At 42.6% G+C, this 26118-nt stretch overlaps 1 protein-coding gene across 1 annotated transcript in view; it reads right to left on the bottom strand.

The window, feature by feature from the left end:
* The window catches only part of THBS4 (thrombospondin 4), a 60075-nt gene that overhangs the window by 5567 nt on the left and 28390 nt on the right, over nt 1–26118 (bottom strand). The window contains exons 8-20 of the mRNA XM_038402124.2: nt 23685–23822; nt 21834–21911; nt 18659–18811; nt 16116–16220; nt 15762–15869; nt 9628–9787; nt 8220–8338; nt 7390–7442; nt 3755–3948; nt 2017–2195; nt 1587–1635; nt 1280–1476; nt 220–392 (exon numbers count right to left, since the gene is read on the bottom strand). Coding sequence (XP_038258052.1) covers nt 220–392; nt 1280–1476; nt 1587–1635; nt 2017–2195; nt 3755–3948; nt 7390–7442; nt 8220–8338; nt 9628–9787; nt 15762–15869; nt 16116–16220; nt 18659–18811; nt 21834–21911; nt 23685–23822 — 1706 coding nt within the window. The remainder of the gene's footprint in view (nt 1–219; nt 393–1279; nt 1477–1586; nt 1636–2016; nt 2196–3754; nt 3949–7389; nt 7443–8219; nt 8339–9627; nt 9788–15761; nt 15870–16115; nt 16221–18658; nt 18812–21833; nt 21912–23684; nt 23823–26118) is intronic.

Below are 26118 nucleotides of genomic sequence, written 5' to 3' on the forward strand. Positions count from 1 at the left end.
CTGGTATTTTAAAAAACTTTTAAAACAAAACCAAGCAAAACAGCAATGTCTGTCTTTAGCAGCTACAAAGCTAAAAATTATTGACAATAATTGTAATTATATGGGGTTTGGTGTTTCTAAAAAACCAAAAACACCCTCCCATAACTAGAATTTCACAAATATAAAAAATATAATCACTGCTGTTTAACTCTACAAAGGTTTAAACAAGCCAGTCCCTACCTGATGTATCCAACATGGGGTCTGTGCTGTAAGAACCATCGATAAGAGACTTTATCTTTCCAACCTACATTTCTGGGGTCTTTCCAAAGCAGTCTGACTTGGTCATTGGTGTCCCCAGTATGCCAGAGTGAATTCCTGAGGTGTTCGCCAGGACCAGTCTTAGATTTAACAGCCTAGACAAATATGGCATTGTTTAGAAAGTGAACGAAGAGAATTTTCCCTTTAAGCATTAGACCAGGAGCTCTCACTTTTCATAGTGTGGATCACATCTTACTAGAAGACTTGCCTTCTGCACACCTCCCCTCCCGTGCATGAGCTCATGACATGCCTGTGCCAATTGTAGACATTGCTTACAAGGAGAAATAAAAGTATTTGCTGTCTTTTCATTAAGCAGTTAGGAACAAGGAGGAGCCAGCAGCACGTGACCAGAAGGTCTCAATGGGCAGCTAGTCAGTGTGCCATAGACCACATCTGGGGAAATTCTGCTTTAGACAAGCACACAGCCTCTTTAAAATGGTCACTTCAGGCCATCACTAGTGAATTGAATGAGATCTGTGTCCAGGTTTGATTTTATGTATTTATTCTAATTAAAAGGGCCCATTTCAACTCTAGGTCAATCGATGAAAGCTGCCTCATAAATTTTTAATGAGCATTGACTGGCACACAAATTTTGGTAGAGTCAGGTTATCCTCTGCATTTCCATACTCTTATTAGAGTACTTGTGGCATCTTAGAGACTAACAAATTTATCTGAGCATTAGCTTTCGTGAGCTATAGCTCACTTCATCGGATGCATTTGTTAGTCTCTAAGGTGCCTCCTTTTCTTTTTGCGGATACAGACTAACACGGCTGCTACTCTGAAAGTTATTAGAGTGATGCACATACACAAGGTATCACTCTGATATTAAATTAACCTTTCCTTTAGGAAAGAGTTAGTGGTCCCCCCAGTGATGGTGGGAGAATATCATAGGCATTATATGGCCAACTCCTTGTATGCTTGGGTAGCTGTTGCACAGAGAACACTGAGCCACCAAATTTGATGATGATACTTAGCCCAGTACCTTAAGCTGAATGCCAGGCTCTGCAACAGCTCTGAATGGAGTTGCTTGCCAGTAAGTCTGTTCTGTCTGCTTCCACATTACCACATAAAAACTGGAACTGTCTTGGTAACCAAATATAAAGCCAGCATAGTCATCATCTGTCACCGTATTCACATGAAAGGTGCCTTCAAAGTCAACCCCATTGAAAGCTGTGTAACCTAGGAGCAATGGATAGACACTATGTGAAGACCAACCGTTGGCAGAAAACTTGACCATATGCCAAAAGCTTTTCTATTGCAAAACATGAGTACAAAAATGCTGTCCATACCAACTGCAAGGCCAGGATCACTGTTCATGGTCTGTACAATCTCCATACCCTGAGAGTGGAAATTTAATTATGTTACTGAGGTGTGATAAACAATAGGGTGATACTGCAATTACTACAATGAGACATCCCAAAGCGGTACATCGGCCTCATGCTGGCCCTCTGTGCAGCAGTGAAGTTCTCCCGGAATGAGCTTTCTGTGTCTGTAATTATTTTAGTCCATGTGTTATGTGTAACTTCAAACTTAGTTGCACACTTTTTCAAAAATATCCTTTCCTTTTGGCTTTTAGCAAGCATCAGTTGATTGTCATTTCTTTGCTAAAGCATTACAGATTCTGATAAGCTCAGCACAGGTTAGGTTGTTTTGTTTTTTTTAATTTTGTTTTGTAATTATTTGTTTCTGACAGCTAAAAGGTGTTGAATGTATTTTTACCTGGTTCAGAATCATCCAGTTAGGATCAATCTGAGCATCACCTTCGGGATCCAGGACCACAGTTTGATAAGCCCTGAAATCTGTCAGGGTGATCTCAGCATTCTCAGGGCAAATATCAATTTGATCAATTACTGTGTCCTGGTCAAAATCCGATTCACATATATCACCAACTCCATCACCTGAATGCATCAATGAAACAAAAGGGAAATTATTTACAATGAAGCTACAACCACCTTAGTCTTAACCATTGGAACAAACTACCAAAGGAAGTGGTTGATTCTCCATCTCTTGATGTCTGAAAATCAAGACTGGTTGCCTTTCTGGAAGATATACTTTACCCAAACACAAGTTATTGATCTAAGAGTCCCTTCTCACCTTAAAATTTATGGTGGCAAAGGAACCTACATAAACTACTTGAAATTTACAGCAAATTTGACAGGTGCAATAGGTGTTTTTTTAAGGTTTAACAAACACACTGTACTCTGATCTGACATGGCTAACAGATCAAGCAAAATTCAGAATACAAGTGTATAGCACTTTTGTTGGACTAAAATTAATACCACATAATGAGACACAAAAATGGCTGTCTTTTGCCACTTGTAAGCAAAGATTTGACAGCAGAGTTCCACACTAAGTTCTCAAATGACCAAGACACCATTGTTTTTAGAAATTCTTGTATAGGTATATTTTCTAGTTAAGTATAAAAATACACATATCCAAATTAACGAATAAAGTATATTCCGTGATGCATTCTCCTTGCTTTGTAAATCATTTAGTCATTCGCTTGTTTGCAAGATTCAGTAAGGTGCAAGGGGGACCCTCAATCACTAATGTGAAGTAAAGAGATTTTACAGTATTGGCTTGTTTTTAAGATTGTTTCATATCATTGTTCCAGTGAAAACTGAAAAACCTTCCAGGGATATTTTACAAGTTAGTTAGTTTAAGAAAAACAGAGACAGACAGATGATTGTACTGTTTTGTGCTGAGTCACAGGGATCCTAATGTGAGCCTGTCTTTCACATCTGAATAAATTTGGTGAATTCACATTGTTCATGAAAGTGAGAGCCAAGGGCCAAATTCTAGCCTCTGCTAGTACCTCTATGCCATTCCAGCAGCATGAAGGGCATTGAGTGCCCCCTGAGGGAATTCCTCAAAGGTAGGGGCATGCTGGAGAAGAAGGGGGGTGTCAAAGGTGTGACAGCAGCAGCCAAGGAAGGCTTCTGTAAGTCAGAGTGGTCCCTGGGCTGCCCAGCCCCCAGAGTAGCCTACAATCTGGGAGACCCAAAGATGGCTTAAAGCCTCTCCCCACCCCAGCTGTGTCTGCTTGAGAGATGCAGCACAGAATCTGGCCCAGAGTATGGGACAGAGCCATTGGCTGCTGCTACTCGTAATATGTGTCAGTCCTGACTTGTACGTAACAGGACTCCCTCCTGTACAAAAGAGAACTCTACCTTTAGACTTTGGACAACAGGGGCCTATGTGAACTTGGTTCCCCTTGGTGAGAACATGCTGCCTTACAGTAAGCGTACTGCATGTTCATTAACTACATAGGTGGGTAGAACAGACTTACTGTTCAATCTCCCCTCTGTTTTTTCCACCAAATGCATCCGATGAAGTGAGCTGTAGCTCACGAAAGCTTATGCTCTAATAAATTTGTTAGTCTCTAAGGTGCCACAAGTACTCCTTCTCTTTTTGCGAATACAGACTAACACGGCTGCTACTCTGAAACCAGACTTACGGTTGTCATCTTCCTGTCCTGGGTTGGGAACCAGTCTGCAGTTATCCGGGCCCGGGGGCATGAGGTCTGGAATCCCATCATTATCATCATCATCGTCACACTCGTCACCCAGCCCATCCTTATCAGTGTCCAGCTGGGAGCTATTAATGACTGTGGGACAGTTGTCTGTGCTGTCCTGGTGTCCATCTCCGTCACTATGAATTCAAACAAAACAACAAACCACACACACAAAACACCCCCCCAAAGAATCAGTTCTTGTCCCCAGACTAGAGCACAACAGCTAAGCAATCATGAAATACAAATTTCAGAGTAGCAGCCGTGTTAGTCTGTATTCGCAAAAAGAAAAGGAGTACTTGTGGCACCTTAGAGACTAACAAATTTATTAGAGCATAAGCTTTCGTGAGCTACAGCTCACTTCATCGGATGCATGAAGTGAGCTGTAGCTCACGAAAGCTTATGCTCTAATAAATTTGTTAGTCTCTAAGGTGCCACAAGTACTCCTTTTCTTTTTATGAAATACAAAGTACAGTTGATGCCATCTGATGGATCCTGATGCCAGCACATGTAATGAAAGGAAAACTCTCACAAGGACCGTGAAATGGGATATCTGGGACCGTGAAAATTGCTCATAGTTAATCTGGTTATAGTGAAGCTTCAGTTTTTGAATGTGAGGACACAGTACAGGAAGTGGTTACATGCCTGGCTTCTCCTTGCCATGGTTTAGCAACACTGCTTTTTGACAAATATTTTGAGGTACAAACATTTTGCGTCCGGGGGTTCCTGATGGGCCTAGTCCATGGTACTCAGCACTGACAGGTGTTTTGGGAAATGTCCATACAGCAGCAGCCCTGCACTGAGGCCTAGCTAAACTGATACAGCTGCATCACTAGTGGTTAGGTTTGGCAGGTTTGATTTTTTTTTTTTAATCAATGTTTATTTTTAAGCCTTTTCTAATTTTTAATCAATTTAAATGTTCACTGTTTTGCCAAATTATGGGGAGAAGGCTGCATTCTCCAGGCAGAGCAGATATCCCCCTACACCTGACCCTGGCAGTGTCCTTGCCTCAGAGTCTCCCTCTTCTTAAAATTAACACATGGTAAATCACGGGGTTTGGGGGAGGATGGGAAGGGGAAGCAGAGGAACTGCCCTCCAGCCATATCTAAATGGCATCAGCTCCAGCTCAGCTAATGCCTATATTACAACATGAAGACAGGACTCTACTAAACGTCTCAAGCAGCATTTATCTGACTTTCCATATCTATAAATTGCTATTGTTATAGATGGAAATATTTTGTTCAGGGATTGTCTGTGTTTGGTGAAATCAACATTTACCAACCTTTACTAATAAAAATCTTCCAAACCTACTTGTGGCTTCCTGACTGTGGTATAGTGAAATCATCATAAGCTACAATGGCTCAGTCAGACTCCTGAAGACTTTACCTCAGGTACTGCAACCAATTTGTATAACCCATGCTGGTGAAGCACCTGGGGCTGCTGTTGTGTAGGGGTAGGAGGTGTTGCAAACTCAAGGCATTCCAACAATGTTTTTTTTTCCCCAATACCTTTTTGTCTAGAGTAGCTAGAGCCACAGTGAAGTGCAGTGAGAGTAAGGATTAGCTACAATATTTATCAATGGACAGTCATGACTTGTCTTCACTGCTAAAAAAGGCGAGTTTTTCCTCTGGGTAACAAACGTGTGTGAGGTACCCTGAGGCAAAACCACAGTGGAGATAAGGCACTTTAGATTTACCTCAAGGTAAACTAGGTGAGGTCAAGCCCAGTTGGGGCTAGTGCTGTCACTTAGACCTGGTCTACGCTTTTCCTAGCTACATCACTCAGGGCTGTGAAAAATTTCATGCCCTGAGTGCTGTATATGGCTGAGCCTCCCCAAAAAAGCCTGGTGTGGCCCCACCCGTGCTCCACCCCCAGGCCCCATCTGGCAGGTTCTGCTTTTCTGTGGCCTAGGATGGTTGGGGCTGGTGGACTGTCTCTGGGACTCCGGGCAGCTGGCACTGGGGCCAGGGCCCCACTGCGCTGCCCACCTGGTGCTTGGGGCACTAGAACTGTGTCACCCGCCAGCCTGGTACTCCGGGGGTGCGGCTGCCTGGTGCTCCGGGGCTGGGGCGCTTGGGCAGCCAGGAGCTGTCGGCTGATGGCCCCGAGGGAGGGGACGAGGGTCTTCTCTAGGCTCCTGTGGGGGGGGGGGCAGAAGGGAGGGGCTGGGGGCTAGTCTCCTCCATCGACCAGTTCACAACTGCCCATGGTGCTGTAGTTAACGCGATCTAACCCCTGATGTAGATGCAGCTAGGTCAATGGAAGAATTCTTCCCTTGACCTAGTTACTGCCCCTCAGAGAGGTGGATTAACTACACTGACAAAAAAGCCCCTTCGGTGGATGCGGGAAGCGTTTATGTTACGGTGCTACACCTGCACATCTGGAGCACTGTAGGTGTGCCACTGTAGTGGCTGTAAAGTAGCTATAACCTGCCTTTACCTCATGGAAAAATTACAGTGCCTTGTCTCCACTGTGTTTTTTACCCCAGGATAGCTCGTGTGATAGCTACCCCAAGACAGAAAACACACTTTTTTTAGCAGTGAAGACAAGGCCTCACTCTCTTTGCAGTGAAGCTTCACTCCATGATAAAGCTAATCCCCGTACATGAGGATAGATGATGGTAGGGTAGTTTCAGGAAATCCTTAGTGCGGACCAGGCCTCAGTGGTTTCCTTTGTGCTAATCACCTTGGAATGCAGCAATTATCACCTTCTCATGAGTGGGAAATGGTGCATTCCTAAGGGATTTAATCACTTCCCCTTTCCTCTGCTTTGAGCAGAGGCAAGTAGTAGTTGTGGAAAGAGGAGTAAAATCGAATGCCTTAAACTTGGTTTTGCTGGAGTTGCTCTCATCATAGAGTGAAAGCGAATGCAGCTGGTCTTGTGACAGTCACTGCTTTTGGGAGAAAAGAAATGGCATTTCATGGATTCCCCAGCACATCCTCAGCTGCAGTTGCCCCTGCCCCTGCCCCACCCCTGCCCTTGCCCTTGCCCTTGCCCTGCCTAGCATCTGCAAGGGATGAAGAGAGACTTTACCATTACTCCTATACTAAAGTGAAAGGAACATTCACTTTAGGTCCTTGCCTTTTACAATTAAACTTTATGTTATAGTGAAGTCTTCTGTGTTAGTGGGGAAAACACCTCCCCCTAAAATTGTTTGGGTGGTTTTGGTTTTGATTTGTGTTGATTTGATAATATAAGCTCTGTGTGGAGCTTGCCAGTTTTCTTTCTATGGAATCAGCTTTGAATCATGTCATGTACCTGTTTTCTATACCCTTTTTGGACCTGAACTGATGAAATGTGCATGGGAGAAAGTGGAAGGGGGTATGGTTTACCTACTGTTATAGCAACAGTAATTGATGACTATGACTATGAATGATAGTTATTTCAGAAGAGAATTTTATGTAATGAAAACAAAGTATGTTCTTACTGGGCAGGAAATACTGAAAACAACCTAGAGCTGAACTCCTGATGGGAGTGTGGGTGCATCTCTACTGAAGTGGGTGGAATTAGACTAGCTTATGCGAGGGCTAAATTTGATCCAGTATTGTTCTCTTTTTGATATTAGATAGGGGGTACTGTACCTGTCTTGGTTGGTGTCACAAGAATCTCCAATCAGGTCATTGTCGATATCTGACTATAAACAGAAACAGAGGAAGTTGTAGTGTTAACTGCTGAGAAAATATTAAAATGACAGTACTATGTTGGCAGGATCAGTTCTTTTTATAAAATATATCTTCTGGTTATGTGGGTGATCAAAAGAAGAAAGCTGATTTAACAAGGGCAGAAAAAGAAACTAGTATTAAATTGGGCGGCACTAGATTCTGGGGTTCTAGCTGAAGGAATTAAAAAAGTTGCCTGAGATACTGCAAATGAGTCAGCCCGCATTTTCCAGAAAAGGTTTCCCTCTCCTGTACCTTAAAAATAAGCCTACAGTGTTACACAGCTGAACAGAAAACTAGCAAATCTACTCTGTTTACTCAATGACTTTGAGTCTGTGGTGATAGAGGTTTTTGTCTGAATAAGAAAATCAACATTTGGCCCTAATGAAAGAAAGAATAAATGTAACAAATTTGTACTCCCAGTGGAGTATTCCCATTGACTTGTATAGGAATGGGGTTTGCCCACCACAGATGGGCGATGTTGCAGCAAAGTGATCAGAGAAGGTGCACAATGAGACGTGCAGAGTGTGAAAAAGCATCTATCTGTTCCTATTTCCAGTCTCCTTTTCCAAACTCAAGCTTTCAAAGTTTCACAAGTTTTTTCTACATATCCTTTAACAAAATGGAAGCAGCTGATCTCTTGTAGCTCCAGTTGTCTCCTTCTACAGTTATTTGGTGCTCAGAGTCACTTTTTCAGTAACTTGGTGGCTGAGGTTTGTTGTATCCTACAGATTTTTCTTCCCCTCACTAACCTGGTTGGGGTTGCTGATAGTGGGGCAGCTGTCACAAGCGTCACCAACACCATCGTTATCCCCGTCCTTTTGGTCCCGATTGGGAACCCTCTGACAATTGTCCAAAAGATTCTTAATACCTGGAAAAATCATCAATATTAGTCAAAATTATTCCCTCAGTTTCCAAATGTATTTTCCAAATGTACCCATTTATGTATTTTCACAGAATACAGCATTACTGTTCAGCCATCACCAATGTCTGCAGCAGTTCACTTGGGGCACAGTGTGTGATTACATCATAAACATTAACAGCAAATCTATGTTTCTGTGCACATTTCATTTAATCAAGGTTAGGAGCATCTTACTAATGACATTGCCTTGCATTCCATTTTCCTGCACACCTCACTGCATTCTGTCCCCATACCATATAGTTTATATCACGTGACATTTCATTTATTATATTATATTATATTTAAGGGCACTTGATTTTCTTCCAAGCCCCACACAGCAATGAGAATAAAATGTTGCACGACAGGGATCTCTTGGGCATTCAGGCAGGAGGCAGTCAGATGTGCTAGGATGTGGTTGGCCCTGTGGATTATTGTGAAGAGGTTTGGGGTTTTTTTGGGGGGGGTTGCTGTTAATATTGATAGTCCATTTAAATGTTCAACAGCTTTTTAATTGTTGTATGAATTATTGTGGAGTTTAACTGTTGCACAGTGCCCAGGGCTTGGGGTGGAGCAAAAAAAAAATCAATATTTACACAAAATAAATAAAAATGGCTGTAACTAGGAGTTGCGTGCAGAGATGTGATCTCTGACAAAATCTCACATGAGAAGATGTGTTTGACCAAGTGATGTCATCCCCAAATTTTCTGCATTTTAGTCTGAGTTGCTGCTGCTGTTGCGATTCATAGTTATCACATTTTGCAGTCTTATAGGTTAGTCAGAACTGATCTTGCAACATGTTTCATGTCCTTTATTGCAGCCATGCCAATTGCCAGGAGGGAAACAGTCAAAATTGCTGGGTTTTACACAGAATCTCTGGGTTACCCCATCACTGTTGGAAACTAGAACTAAAGTATTCGGCCTTAGAGATACCTAAAAGCTGGTTCCAAACATCCTCTGTAAGGCAATGTCTACACTACAGGACATACACGATACTAATGTATGTCATTCAGGGATGTGAATAAACCACCCATCGAGCGACAAGTTACACTGACATAAGCACTGGACAGCGCTATGTCGGCGGGAGAGCTACTGCCGCTTGCGGGGGCTGGAGTAGTTAAGCAGAGACCCTGTCGGCTTAGCGCGGCTACATTGGAGAGTTTACAGTGGTGCAGCTGCAAACTCTTTAGTGTAGCCATGCCGTAACACACTGCACATGCTGGGTGATTTTAAAGAATTATGTTAAGTGAAGATTTATCAACCATCTCCATCCATGTCATCATCACAGGCGTCTCCTTTCCCGTCACCATCTGTGTCCCTCTGGTCATTATTCAAGACTGTGCGACAGTTGTCACAAGCATCTCCAAAGATATCTTGATCACTGTTCCTCTGCTTAATGTTTGGCACCAATACACAGTTATCCTAAAAGGGAGACAAACACAAATTCCCTGCTGTTAAATTTTTTCTTGAATCAAATAATCCTAACTCTCATTTATACACTGTAAACTCTTTTGCAGATGCAAATATATTATTGTAAATAGCTTGGCATTCTATGTGGTCAATAACTCAGGACCAGATTTCACTGGTCCTATACCAACTTCCAGTTTTTATATACAGTGGGTGTGGATGAGAGGTACTACTGTCCAATGTGCATAAGGGTTTGTTTATAACAGTGACTTTTGGTTCTCATTTCAAATGGGTCCATTTAAACGGTCTGCCTTGATATGCTGGTTCTCTTATTTAATGTGTTCTATTTCAGGGTCTGCACTTCAGGATGCACACTGCTTCAATCCATTAGGACAGTGGCTTTCAACCTGTGGTCCATGGACCTATGGGAGTCTGCAGCCTGTGTCTAAGATTTCCAAAGGAGACCTTCATTTGAAATCTTTTAGGAGTCCACAAATGAAAAAAGGTTGAAAACTACTGCATTAGGAAAAAAGCTGGCTCCCCCTACTGGTATATCCTCAAACCAAGTCTCTGCTTGGCAATTTGACCTTTTCACTCAAAAAAGCCTGAATTCCAGATTTAACATGTTTTCTACTTTGGTATTAATTCTGCAAGGCCTGTGGGGAAGGGGTGCGGGGACACTAACAAGGAAGCAGCACTTCCCTCTTCTGCGCATCCCTCCTGAACACCTGGGTTCTCATCCTCTCTCCACCCAGAGATGGACAGGACAATAGGGCCCTACATTAGTTTACAGTATCAGCTGTGTCTTATTGTTAATGCAGGTTCAATACTGTGAAGGTGCCAAAGCAATTCCACAGTTAGAACTGCATTACAATTTGCATTTAAAGCAGGAATTACATTTTTTGTTATGCACCAATAACACACTGAATCATCCCAAACTGACAGTACTTACTCTTTGAGGACCTGGTCTGATTCAAAGCCCTTTGAAATCATTGGAAAATCCCGTCAACTGCTGTCGGCTTTGGACCAGGCCCTGAGTACAGATTGAATTCTCATGCCGAACTATTAATTATTTGAGTTATAATAATTTTTAAATGGGCTTCCAAGTTCTTTTTCTGGGGATGAGACTAACTTTATTGCCTCTCCCTCTAGCAAATAAGCTCCTGGGTGTTTTTGAGATTTGAAAATTGTTTTGCTGTAACAAAATCTGAGACATGGGCTACTTTTTAAATTCATTGTCAATTTTTAATTGAATTAACACTGTTAATATATCTGCCTGTGATGGGGTGTCAATCCCACATGGGATGGGAAGGGGTTAAGTTGGCCAAGCAGGCCTACTAACTCCACAGGCTGCACCTGGAGGAAGAGCCAGGGAGCAGGGAGTTGATTGCAAGCAGGTTCAGCTGTGCAATAACAGGCAGGGCTTATAAAGCCAGAAAGCTGGCACCAGACAAGGACTGCTGCTGGCAATAGGGTTGCCAGGTATCCAATTTTCAACTGGAATGCCTGGTCAAAAAGGGACTCTGGCGGCTCTGGTCAGCACTGCCAACCAGGCTGTTAAAAGTCCTGTTGGCGGTGCTGCCTGGCTAAGGCAAGCTAGTCCCTATCTGTCCTGGCACCACACTGGACCCCAGAAGGGACCAGCAGGTCCAGCTCCTCAGCAGGGTGGCCACGGGACTCCGCATGCTGCCCCCGCCCCAAGCATCGGCTCCACACTCCCATTGGCTGGGAACAGCGGCCAATGGGAGCTGGAGGGGGTGGTGCTGTGGATGAGAGCAGCTCACAGAGCCTCCTGGCCCTGCCGCCTAGGAGCCGGACCTGCTGTGGTGCAGTGTGGTGCCAGCACAGGCAGGGAACCTGCCTTAGCCCTGCTGTGCTCTTGACTGGGAGCCTCCCGAGGTAAGCCTGTGCCCCAACCCCAAACACCTGCTCCAGTCCTGAGCCCCCTCCTGCACCCCAAACCCCTCATCCCTGGCCCCAGCCTGCACCCCCAACCCAGACCACGTATTCCTTCCTGCACCCCAATCCCCTGTCTCAAACCACAGCCCTCTCCTACACTCTGAATCCCTTGCCCCCACCCCCCAACCTGGATCCCCCTTCTGTACCCCAAGCCCCTCACCCCCTCCTGCACCAAACTCCCTGACACAGCCTGAAGCCCTCTCCTGCACCCTAAACCCCTCATTTCTGGCCCCACCCCAGAGCCTGCACCCCCAGTTAGAACCCTCACCGTCTCCTGCACCCCAACCCCCGCTCCAACCCAGTGAAAGTGAGTGATGGTGGGGGAGAGCGAGCCACCGAGGGAGGGGGGATATAGTCAGAAGGGGCAGGGAAGGGGTAGAGCTAGGGTGTTTGGTTTTGTGTGATTAGAAAGTTGGCAACCCTAGCTGGCAAAGGGCAGTCACTCCCTGAGAGGAGGGCTTGAGGCTGGTACATCCAGAGCAAGGAGTGAAACCAGGAGTTGTAGGAAGGAGTCCAGGGAAGGAGCAGTGTGTGCTGGGAGAGGAAAGCCCAGAACTGCTGTTTTGTGGGTCTCTGGATTGGAACCCGGAGTAGAGGGCAGGCCTGGGTTTCCTACCTGCCCCTGGGGAAGTGGCACTGGTAGGGCAATGACCTGAAAGAGTGTCGGGGTCACTGGGAGTAACAGAGACTTTAAAGCCCTATACCCTGAAGGGGAGAATGCTGAGTGACCTGGACAGAGGGCTGACTCATGAAGAGGATACTGCGGTTCCTGAATCAAGATAGGGGCTGCAGACCAGAGAGAAAGACAGAGAGACAGTATATAACCGTGGGAAGGAGTGTCAACCTTGTGAGCTAATCCCCAGCGCAGCTAGGAGGAGGCGCCAGACAAGCGGTGAATGGTGCACCCTGTGACATTGCTATTGGATGGATGCTACAGAATCTAAACTTTAATTTAAATAAAAACAAGAGTGCCTAGCTCTCATGGTTGTTCAAGAAACCCTTGAAAAAACAAACAGGTAAATAAATGCAGAGTTGTCTTCCTCAATATGTGGACAGCCTGTAACAATAGTTCTGGGAGGTGAGACCTGCCCAATTCATGATAATGGAACTGTTATGTCTGAAACATAATGTTGACATTGAAATTTTCACCTTTAACTATTTCACTGCTGAGGAAAGGTAGGTGAGGTAATCTCTTTATTGGACCAACTTCTGTTGGTGAGAGAGACAAGCTTTCAAGCTACACAGAGCTCTTCTTCAGGTCTGGGAAAGATACTCTGTGCTGCAGCTAAGAACAAGATGGAGCAGATTGTTTAGTATAAGTAGTTAACACATATTCTAAGGCATAGTCATAGCACAAAAAGTGGGACTAGTGGATTGCAGGTTGTTGTAATAAGCCATAAATCCAATGTCTTTATTAAGACCATGATTTTTAGTGTCAAGCAAAGTTTTTATGAATTTAAGCTCCCAGGCTTATCTTTTGAAAGTGTTGTGCAGATTCCTTTCTGTATCTTGGGAAGCATGTAAAAGGTCACTGGGGTGGGTTCATGGGGGTGAGTTTGTAGAGTTTCTCTTGGAGTTGTTTGGGGAAGGATTTGATTATATCCTTAAGTTCCTGGGTAAATTGTGGTGTGGGGTCTTCTTTCTTCTCAAAGAAGTGGTATCAGAGAGCTGTTGGTTGGCCTGATCTTGTATTTAGCTGTGACACTCTTAGTACGTTTCCTAGACCTGAAGAAGAGCTTGTGAAAGTTCAAAAGCTTGTCTCTCTCACCAATTGAAGTTGGTCCAGTAAAAGATATTACCTCACCCACCTTGTCTCTCTAACATCCTGGGACCTACCACTGCTACACCAATATTGCAAACAGCAATGGAAGATATTTAATTACATGGTCACATAGTATCTTTTTCAAGGAAAATTTGTCATTAAATTACTAAATTACAAGTAATGTAGCATCAGAAAAATGAGGAGGTTAGTTAAACAGAAATTAAAGGGTACAGTGCCAAAAGTGAAATCTCTGCAAGCTGCATGGAAACTTTTTAAAGACACCATAATAGAAGCTCAACTTAAATGTATACCCCAAATTAAAAAACATAGTAAGAGAACCAAAAAAGAGCCACTGTGACTAAACAACAAAGTAAAAGAACCAGCGAGAGGCAAAAAGGCATCCTTTAAAAAGTGGAAGTTAAATCCTAGTGAGGAAAATAGAAAGGAGCATAAACACTGGCAAATGAAGTGTAAAAATACAATTAGGAAGGCCAAAAAAAAATCTGAGGAACAGTTAGCCAAAGACTCAAAAAGTAATAGCAATTTTTTTTTAAAGTATATCAGAAGCAGGAAGCCTGCTAAACAACCAGGGTGGCCACTGGACGATGGAGATGCTAAAGGAGCACTCAAGGATGATAAGGCCATTGCGGAGAAACTAAATGAATTCTTTGCATCGGTCTTCACAGCCGAGGATGTGAGGGAGATTCCCAAACCTGAGCCATTCTTTTTAGGTGACAGATCTGAGGAACTGTCTCAGATTGAGGAACCTCCTCTAATTTTGGAACCTCCTCTAATTCCAAAGTAATTTGCAAATTAAGGTGCCATGGGATAAGAGGGAAGGTGCTCTCATGGATTGGTAACTAGTTAAAAGATAGGAAACAAAGGGTAGGTATAAATGATCAGTTTTCAGAATGGAGAGAAGTACATGGTGGGTCTGTTCCCCAGGGGTCTGTTCTGGGACTAGTCCTATTCAACATATTCATAAATGATCTGAAAAAAGGGGTAAACAGTGTGGTGGCAAAATCTGCAGATGATACAAAATTACTAAAGATAGTTAAGACCCAGGCAGACTACAAAGAGCTACAAAAGGATTTCTCAAAACTGGGTGACTGGGCAACAAAATGGCAGATGAAATTTAATGCTGATAAATGCAAACTAATGCACATTGGAAAGCATAATCCCAACTATATATATAAAATGATGGGGTCTAAATTAGCTGTTACCACTCAAGAAAGAGCTCTTGGAGTCATTGTGGATAGTTCTCTGAAAACATCCACTCAATGTGCAGTGGCAGTCAAAAAAGAGAATAGAATGCTGGGAATAATTAAGAAAGGGATAGATGATAGGACAGAAAATATCATGTTGCCTCCATATAAATACACGGTACACCCACATCTTGAATACTATGTGCAGATGTGCTCGCCCCATCTCAAAAAAGAGATATTGGAATTGGAAAAGGTTCAGAAAAGGATAACAAAAATGATTAGGGCTATGGAACGGCTTCCATATGAGGAGAGATTAATAAAACTGGGGCTTTTCATCTTGGAAAAGAGATGGCTAAGGGGAAATCTGATTGAGGTCTATAAAATCATGACTGGTGTAGAGGAAGTGTAGTTTACTACTTCTCATAACACAAGAACAAGGGGTCACCAAATGAAGTTTAAAACAAATAAAAGGAAGTATTTCTTCATACACTGCACTGTCAACCCTGTGGAACTCCTTGCCAGAAAATGTAGTAAAGGCGAAGACCATAACGGGGTTCAAAAAAGAACTAGATAAATTAATGGAGGATAGGTCCATCAATGGCTATTAGCCAGGATGGGCTGGAATGATGTCCCTAGTCTCTGTTTGCCAGAAGCTGGGAATGAGCAACGGGATGGATCACTTGATGATTACCTGTTCTGTTCATTCCCTCTGGAGCACCTGGCACTTGCCACTGTCAGAAGACAGGATACTGGGCTAGATGGATCTTTGGTCTGACCCAGTAGGGCCATTCTTCTGTTCTTATTGGTAGGTTGGAGTTAAGGTTGTTTGTCACAGTGTGATTTTTTTTCAGGTCTTTGATGTAAGCATCGTATAAATGGAAATGAGTGCATTAGAGAAGGTGCTGGTGAGTACGAGTGGCTAAATGTAGTGAGGGCAGTGGGACACGCCTAGGAAAATGGTACTGGATTAGGTTTAGAAACGTTCCACCTTGCACCAACTTCATTCCATCCTACTGGCCTGGGATTCCAAACCTGAACCATGTTCTACATCTGTGAACAGTACCTGTTCATTAGGAATTCCATCTCCATCTGCATCCTCATCACAGGCATCTCCGAGTCCATCACCATCTGCATCTTCTTGTCCTGAGTTTGGAACAAATCTGCAGTTGTCCTAAGCAAAAAATAAACCCAAGAAATATGACCAGCATTCCACAACATTACTTGAAATCTCTCTCCTGGGGGCTGACTGACTTTCTTTACTATTAACCTGAAAAGTTTCTTAATGAAATATATTTTAAACAAAATAAGCATAGAAGAACTCGCAAAAGTGTTTATAGTTTGTAGTGTTTCCCGCACTGCCTCTTCATGCCCCCACACTATCACTCCCCTGGGTGATTAAAAAGAAAAAGCCTCCTACCTTTCTGCAGCTATCAGCAGAGCATGAGAGTTTTTCATCAGGATAGCCATCAATATCTATGTCCTTTCCACAGATATAACCATCACCAGCCCAACCAATGCCACACTACAAATGAAAACACTAGTATAGAACCACAGAAAGACTGAAGATTCCACTTTGCAAACATGTACAGCAATGTGCAAGATGTGACCCTAGGTCAGTTTCAGAAAGGATCAATATGCTGTGCAGGAGGCACTAACATGTATAATGATATATTCAACCACACATTGCTATCTGTTAAGGTAGGCATTGAGATTTATCTCCAAACTTAAAATGTATCTGCTAATTTTGGATTGCCAGCTTCAGACACGTAGTGCCTGATTTTCAGAGGTGCTGAGTACCCACAACTCCAAATGACTCCAGTGGATGCTCAGATCCTCAGTGTCTCAAGGTGACCATCCAGAATTAGTGGTTGCTTTTGAAAAGGTAGGCATTAGTGATCCGAGGTGAAGCAGAGATCAACAGTCTCCCTGAAAGACAACAAAATGGAAACCCACTGGAAAAAGAGAGCCAAAATATGTAACATATATTCCGAGGGCCAGACTTTCAGAAAGAGAAGTCTGAAATCTCTCTGGAATATTTTACACACAATTATTTGCACTAGCAAATTGGGCATTTCTGCATATGAATGTTTAAGTATCTAAATTACTATCAGTTCTCATACCTAATTTGTGGATGTAACTGCTGAAACTGCACACCCAAATGTCTGGGTAAAACTGCCTGTGGACTTCAGACCTCTCCTGACTGTCCTCAGCACCAATATCTAGAAATCTCTCTGTTACAGACATTTGAAGTACCCCAGTTTTTTCTTTGAAATATACTTAAAACTGAGATGCACCTAGAGGGCCAGAGAGGGGACAGCAGAAGAAAAAATGTCTGATTTAGCTTCAGCCCCCAGAAGAAAATTGTAGAGCATATGTGGTATTCATATGCAGGATCAGTCCCTTGCTTCCAGGGTGATGAGTTGCAAAGACTGAGGTTGGGCGAGGGAGCACCTCTGGTCACACTCTATCAGGGCTGGCTTCCTCATGCTGCCCCCCCAATGCATTTCAATCTTGGTTTAGAGTTGCTACTTCCCAGAAAGGGCAGTAAAGTCTATATATGTACTGTGTCCTTGGCCTCTCTACTGAGAATGCCATCTAGCAAACCTGGTAAATACTAGCTATCATGGTGTTTTGGGAGTGTTGAAATGTATCCATAGAGAATTAGACTAAAACTAGCAGGTTATTTCATAGAAAGAAGTGAAAGGTGCTGTATCCCATGGGTTGGCCCAAGCAGATTGGCGATCTCTATAGACAGAATTTATAAACCCTTGCTACAGAAAGGAATTCTAAAATATTGCAGTATTCTAGAGACCCTGCCCATAGAGCTGACATCTTTAAAGACATGGAATTGAGCTCTGCTGCAGTGAATCTCCACACACCTGATTCCTTCTACTGCATCTCTTTAAACCAAGACAAATAGCTTTAGAATGAAAACGTTCAACATAACAGGGAATAGTCTTTTGGCATCTCAGATTACTTTAACCAATATCAAATTTAAATGACTCCTTCAGTATCTGATGCTTGCATACAAAAATAGAAATACTCCTAGGTAAATAGATCTGTCCAACCCTTTCATTACACCAGCAGAAAAAACCCCTCATAATCCCTTAAATATACCATAGAGAAGAACAATACAGATCTTTATTTAATGCAGTAGGCATTTGTTGTGATGTTTTCATTCTTTTAGACACAGTGGGGGAACTGCTGTTCCTGGTGTATGAATGCCTTGATATTAGTCTTCCTTGTGGCAAAAGAAATGAACTTCACTTGAAATTCTGCCTGTACAAAGGTTACACTATTAGGCCTATTGTATTTAAGGTTCCATCTACACAAAAACTTCTGATTGAGTTTGTACCCTTTTAATGGCACAGTTTGTGCCCACACATTGCATGACTAATAACTACAGCACCCAGCTTTGTGTCACCCTCGCCAGAGACCTAATCTGACATGCTCAATCTTCAAGTAATCTGGTCAGAATACTCTTATCTCATTATGTAGACAGGAGCCCATAACCACGCTTATATACCAGATAACCTTCCTCACAACTCACTGGACAGCAGAACATGCCCAGAGATCCACGTGATGCTGATGCTTGCTCTGTGCGCATTGATATTTGGCATACTTTTCTGCTGAGACCGTAAAGGATAGCAGCTCAGATAGCAGTGGCAGACATTCCAGAATGTAATCCTACAAATGCTGCTAGGCAGCATGGTAAATGTAGCCACCCAGATTTGGCTACCACGTAGATGTACTGGGGGAAAGGGAGAGAGTCTGCTATCTGGACACAACTGGACTGTTTTGTAACTGGATCAAATGAGTGTGTCATACTCTGGTTACAAACACACTTTTTTACTGATCAAAGTGTACACAGGCCCTAAAACATCCCGCTCATTGCCTCAGTAGGACTGTTTTTTCTAGTTTCTCTGGAGCGGCCTAAAATATATCCTATCATCAACTTACAGTACATGAAATCTCTCCTTGCCTCTCTTCAATACACCGTGCATGGACACTGCATGGGTTCAAGGCTCGATTTCTGCAGCTGTTCTTAGCCTTGCATCCTTTGACCTGGTCTCCAGTATAACCGGGTTTGCATGGGCCACAGTGGTAAGAACCCTGTAAAGACAATCAATCATTCGCATGAGCTTCATTGTTTTGCATTAAAATTAAGCAATCTTCTTCCAAAACAGTGTGTCTGTGATTTGCCTCACACTGTTTGCTTATGATGTGCAGGCTAAGTTTCATGTTCACTGTGGCGTCTTGCTAGCTCCTTTGTGAATAGACATTTTTTCACGTGCACTTAATGCTATCAAACATGTGAGACCGACTGTTGTGGTGGGACCAAAGTCCCCTATTTATCCAGAGAACAGGTAGAGTACCAGCAGCAGCCCACACTTCTCTACATTGCCCTGCGAATGTCCCTAAAACAATGCCCAGCAAATGTCTCAGGATGAGCCAACTTTAAGGTGGGAAAGGATATTACAATCTCCATGCCTGTTCATTCTTTGCTGAGCCCTTGTCTATGCACAGATTACAAATCAATTTAACAGGTGAAAAGCATGTGTGGACACTTATTTTGGTATAAATCAGCCTTGTTTTGGTTTAGCTTCACTTAATTCGGAACAAGTTTAAGCTAAATTGAAACCAGCTGCTCTTAAGCTGTAATAAATGTGTCCACCAAAAGTTTGCTCTGGTTTTGCTTAAATTAGTTTAAAAACTGACTTAAGCTAAACTGGTACAACTTCTGTCTGTTGACAATGTCTAGGATTTGACATAAATTAGATCAAAATAAGTCCTGTTTAAACTGACATAAGTGTCCATGCAGCCTTTTGTATTGGCTTAACTAAATCAGCTTAAAATAACACTGAAACTATATCAGTGTGACTTTCTTACATAAACAAGCCCAGAGATTCCAAGCAAGGATGTTCCAGTTAGTGCCTTTGCTACTGATGGTGGGTATTGTGATGTGGACAGGTTTACTAATGGGCTGTAATAAACCCACACAGGCACTTCATTTGATCTTGAGCTCTCAATTCCCTATGCTTAATTATTTTTAATCTTTTTACTGTCTGGTGAAAAAACAACAACAAGAAACATCAGTTAAAACCCCACCATAATCAATAATAACTTTCAACATTTTCAAAGACAAAGAAAAGGAACAAATATATATTGACATAACTAGACATGCAGCCCTATGTGTAAATAGTGAGTCTTTGTTTTATCATGAGTTTCAGATGACTTCCTAACTCTTAAGCAGCAAAGCCTCATGGGTGACCTGTTAGAGTTGACCTAGTCCAGGTGGATTGGAAAAGCATACTCATAACCCAATATGGAGAAAATATGGAGAATTTTGTCTGTACCAGGAAGTACATGGTTTTGTCTGGATTTGTTTAGGATTTTCACTGTCTGTGCCATCTGATTTCATGGCAGTAAGCCATACAGTTTGAACGTGGAGATAGATGGAGAATTGCATAAATCAAATAATTAATGAGTGATCGTTTAGAAAATTGGCAGCTAGCTGAGATCTGCATGTGGTTAGGACTGTACGAAATCCAGTGCTTTGTGCAATTCTTTCCCCCCTTTATTTAAATAAAATTGATGGGTTCAGTTCACCTAGGCTCACAACTCCTGAAATTTGCTAGTTACTTTGGATTTGCACAATGTATTCTTAGCTGTATCATGGCTCCGAATCCAGGGTGCCACATAAACCTAAGCAGAACCTTGTGTGGGCCAAACAGATTCTACATATTTTAATAAGATTTAAAGTCACCTGTACTGATTTATATTTTAAGTTCAGTTTGTTTCATATCTATTTAGATAGGTTGTTTCTAGGTATAGCATTGTCTGTTTACACATTTGTGTAAACTAAAATGATGTCAACATGATGGCAAAACACTAATGAATCAGCCTTTAGTGTATTGTGTTTGAAGTAGGCCACGGGTCTTATGAAATGCTCTGGTGGGCTGTGTATGGCCTGCCGGCCATAGGTTGGGCAGCCCTGAGTTAAACAACCTTTAAAACAGCATTTCTTGACCCAGATGATACTTAATGGAGGCAGGGCAGACACTCAGTCTGCTCCACTGATGAGCTTTTCAAGAACTGGCTTACCCAGAGGCCCACTTGTCTCCCTAAAGACTGCATGAAAAAGAGTTGAAGATCTCTAAAGGATGCCTGGTCTAGTAACAGGACAAAAGATGCATCAGATAGAAATGCTGTAGATGTTAAAAAAAGAGAAAGATATTCAGCAAAGGAAGGGGGTTTAATAACACAAAACTTAATTTATGTAAAAGTACCTCACCCAGAGCTTGCAGTTTGATATCACAAGAAGCACTCAATAAATGTAAATATTTAAATGTGGGGGTTCTCTTATTCTTTTTGTGTGAGTCTACTTAGCTATACACAGCAGACCATCTCATAGTGAAACAGCATTGAGCAGTAGGCTAAAGTGGTGTGAAAGGCCCAAAATGCATTAAAAGGAGCTTCCACGCCTTTTCTCCTCCTTTCACTCCTCTCATTCCACTTTTACTTCCACTCTGCTCACTCTTCTGTAATATAGCAGCTACATTTAACACCTATACTATTTGGTAGCTGTATCATTCCTCCTCTGCCCTGACTTCCCCTATATACTATGATGATTGAGAGAGAGAGAGATGGAGGGGTTGCCCCTACCTACAGGGCACCAGGAGGAATTGCTGGCTTCCAGTCCAGTGGGGAGTGAAGATGTATCTTTTCAGAAGATGCCTCACTGCAAATACTTGCACAATTGCCAGAACTCCCTGCAACTGCAGGGGATGAAGGGAAGACTGCTGTCATTGCTGGGTAAAGAGAAGAAGATGAGCTGTAGCTCACGAAAGCTTATGCTCAAATAAATTTGTTTGTCTCTATGGTGCCACAAGTCCTCATTTTCTTCTTGCGGATACAGAGTAACACGGCTGCTACTCTGAAACCTGTCATGAAGCCATGCTAACTGTTCATTTAAACACTGGTTGTTTTATATTTTTGGGAAAAGATGGGATTCTTTTTGTTTAGATAGTCAAAAGATATAATACAGAGGTTATCTCAAGCCAGAACCACAGATCCAAATCACAGCCTGATGTAAATGATCAGTTTTGAAAACAGTAAATGAAAGGGTACTTACCATGGTGTTTATGCACTGGGAATTTGGAATGCACCCTCCATTTTGGCCATTATTACATTCATCAATATCCAAGCAGACCTAACACAACAAAATAAGGAGCCTATAATAAAAAGCTAGTGAACCTTAGATCCAAGTGTGAAGGGAAATCACTCGCTGACCGCCTTCAAAGGCTTTGGAAACATGAACAAGCATGTTCAATATGGCATTCAATCTAAATCAGAAATGGAGGAAGGGGGGTCCAAGGGTTAGGATGCTGGCCTGTGACCCAGAAGACCTGGATTCACATTCCTGCTCCACTACAGACTTTGTCTGTGAATGCGAACAAGTGACTTGGCCTCTTTGTGCCACCGTTCCCAGTCTGTAAGGTGGGGGTAATGGTACTTCCCTACCACACAGGAGTGTTATGAGGCTAAATCAATTTTTGTTTGGTTTAATACAGCCAATATTTTTAGAGTCAGTTTAATTACAAAGAACTTCTTCCCAGTTAATGGACATTGTATCTGCATAACGACTTTTGGCACTGCTTCTGTGGTAGTGCATTTCTTCTTCTTCTTCTTTTTTTTTTATATAGCATAACTCAGCCTCAGAGGAAATCTAATTTGGCCCTATAAATAGAGTGGCATTAACTTTTTCTTTTAAAATTACTTATTTTGTGTTTTATCGGTGATGGAAAAGCAGACTGTCTCTTAACAATTGCAAACAAAATAGCCATTTATAATAGCATAGAGCAGCGGTTCTCAAACTGTGGGTTGGGAGGGTCCCCAAAGTGGGTCACAACCCCATTTTAATGGGATTGCCAGGACTGACTTAGACTTGCTGGGGCCCAGGACCAAAGCCGAAGCTGAGGGTTCAGGGATTAAGTTACAGGCCCCCTGCCCGGGGCTGAAGCCCTTGGGCTTCGGCTTTGGCCCCCCACCCAGGTGGTGGGCTCAGACTTTGGCTTCCCCCCCCCCAAGGCAGTGAGACTCGGAGGGGTTGGGGGGAGGGGCTCAGGCTTCAGTCGCCCTCCTGGGGTCGTGTACTAATTTTTGTTGTCAGAAGGCGTAGTGGTACAATGAAGTTTGAGAACCCCTGCCATAGAGTCTGTCCTAAACTAATGCCCTGTTAAATTTCCTATACACTGATGAGGTAACAAAACATATTACTATGTACAATGTGGAAGAACCAATTACTAAATTTTCTCACCTATATGCTCTGTTGCTTTTTTAGTCTGTTTGTGATCCTTCTGAGAAACTCCTATAGAATTTAATGGTGTCTTAACCAGAAGGGTTCTACAGAAATTACACTAAAACCTATAGGGCTGTATTCGTATAGGAATGCGAAGCAGCCATGAACCTAGCAGATCTGGCCAACTGAAGTCTCTCCTAACATAGGGGGGAGCCCATGTGTGGTATAGCTGCCACTATAGTGACACTCAGGACTCAGCTCAGAATCTGGTCTATAGAGTTGTATGAAAGATGCCAACTTTACTGTAAGTTTTATGAACCATCCTATAGAAATCTACAGAAGGAACATAAATCTCGTTTACAAGTTATCATATGGACCTACAGAAAATTTGACATTTTCTATCAAATCCTACAGGATGTTTCCCATTAGCTAAGGCTTTCTCCTGTCTCTCCTTCACCCCACATTAACCTGTTGTTATGGCTGTTAAAGTCAGGGACAAAATGATGTAGCCATCTATTCAATAACGCTACACTCTGCTGGGCTGCCCAAAACACTTGTAATTTTATTGAATGAAAAATAATTAGAATGTTTAATAGTTTTGTTTTAAACTGTATTTGGAAAGCAAAAGTGATATCAAACCAGCCTCTCACACCGGAGATGGCGGTGTGTCTGGCTGCCACTCACCTGCTTATTGTTCTTGGCAGTATTGATCCCTATCCCCTGAACTGTCTGTCCTGTGTATCCTGGGGGGCAAGCCTCACATCTGAAGCCTGGAACAATGTTCACACAGTGCACCCCAGGGAAGCATGGGCTATAGCGGCACTAAAAAGACAAATGAATAATTGAACCTGCATCAGTGAGTCGATAACATTCTGTTGATCTCAGATTCCAAAACATGGCCTTTTAAAGCAGCACTTAAATAATATTGAATTGTATAGTTGTCCTAGAAATCTCAAACCATGAGCTCAACTCTCCCCTCAGTTGTATGGGTTCAACTCCTGCTGAAGTCTGACCAAGTACCACTTGAATGGACATGATCAAAAAAAAGTAGAAAGCCCTGTAATAGCAGCAGTCATTAGATCACTGGGGAATGACTGTCCACCTTTATTCAATGCACATATAAATAGCAGCATTTTGCTGTTGTTTGTATTTGATATAATACAGGGGGGAAAAGGTAACCTGAAAATGAATTAGTTAAAATGGCATATGCCCTGTTGCAGTCCTGCCCCTGTCCAATATTTGTTAAATACCAAAACCATTTGGCAATTGGCAGACAAATCCTGAATATGTTCTTTTTTCAACTCCCTAGATATGGTTCAAACAGAAGATTAAATAAGTAATAGGAAATATAAAATATTTTTAAAGATGCCTGCTCTTTCCACCATTATCTGGTGGTCTGGTCTGGGTCTGGTACTAGTCAATATTGTCACTGATGACTTAGATAATGGAGTGGAGAGCATGCTTAAATGCGTGGATGACATCAATCTGGGAAGGGTTGAAAGCACTTTGGAGGGCAGGATTAGAATTCAAAATAGCCTTGATTGATGATTGAAATTAACAAGATGAAATTTAATAAAGGCAAGTGCAAAGTATTTCACTTAGGAAGGAAAAATCACATGACAAATACAAAATGAGGAATATGGGGCTAGGCAATAGTACTGCTGAAAAGGAGCTGGGGTTACAGTGGATTACAAATTGGGGGGAAAAGGCTAATTCTGGGGTGCATTAGCAGGAATGACATTGTAAGAAATGGGTGGTAATTGTTTCGCTCTACTTGGTACTGGTGAGGCCTCAGCTGCAGTAATGAGTTCAGTTCTAGGCACCACACTTTAGAAAAGATGTGGACAAACTGGAGAGAGACCAGAGGATAACAATGAAAATGATAAAAGGTTAGAAAACTGAGTTATGAGGAAAGGTTAAAAAAACTAGGCACGTTTAGTCTTGAAAAAAGAAGACTCAAAGGGACAGTCTTCAAATATGTTAAGGGCTGTTACAACGAGGACGGTGATCAATTGTTCTCCATGTCCACTGTAGGTAGGTTAAGAAGTAATCAACATATAAACATTATATATATATATATATATATATATATATATAATAAGCTTTTATACCATTGTAACAGACTACTAAACACAAAAATTGAGAGAAATAAATAATGCTTTGGAGCCTAATAGAATAAAAGATTTTATAAAAGCATAATCTGCAATGTGAATTTAAACATAAAACAGACATCTTGCTCATTAAGCCCAATGTAGCTCCTGATTTGAAAAAGTAGATTTCTTTTTAGCCAGTAGAGGGAGTTCAAACAATGTCATTATTAATAGAAGAGACATGCAGTTCAAAATACATATTAAGATAATATTTTAAGGTTGTGAGGTACATCCCCAAACAAATCAGCAACACTTCCTCCTGGGTTGATGTTAAGAGGCCTTACTAGAGAGATGTTAACAGTCTCAAGGCTCAGACAGGGATGAGGATGGCTCCCAGTTGGAATTCTAGATTCCTTTTTAACAGTTATTGAATACAAAACTCCTATTTAAATGCCCTGGTTTCATGATGTGCAGAAGCAGTTAACATATCATTGTGTCTCCCTCTGTAAAGTGTCCTTCCTGGACAACTGGACAGTTTGGGTGTGAGTAAGGCCATAGAGAGCATCCACTGGTTCAAATGCACCCCACATTTAGCCTAGTGTGACAACCCGGCCCTAACTGGGTGGGACAATCCCAAAATGTACATTTCAAGTCCCAGGACCAGGCTGAATGAGTCTGGAACAGCATTTGTCCTGAATTCCCTGCAGCACCACTCTGCACCTACTCAAGGGCAGTTCCAGATTCTTCCCCGTGGGGGGGGCTTAGCCCTGCCCCCTCTGTGGTCCCATCCCCTGAACCTTCTCTTATACTGAGGCCTCACCCAGAGCCAGAGCCAGGCAGTAGTAAGAGCTGCCCAGGGAGCCCAGGCTGCTGTAGGGAACCCCAGAGTCCCAGACCCTCCACCTACCCAGAGTGGTGTGCCCTGAGGGGGTGGGGACATGGGCCAAGGGCTGCTCTTGGGCACCACAGCCCCCCACCCAGGGATGGTAGAGCAAACTGTGGGGTGCATGGAGGAATGTTTGGGGGGG

The sequence above is a fragment of the Dermochelys coriacea genome, chromosome 5, assembly GCF_009764565.3.
Source record: "Dermochelys coriacea isolate rDerCor1 chromosome 5, rDerCor1.pri.v4, whole genome shotgun sequence".
Taxonomy (NCBI): Eukaryota; Metazoa; Chordata; order Testudines; family Dermochelyidae; genus Dermochelys; species Dermochelys coriacea.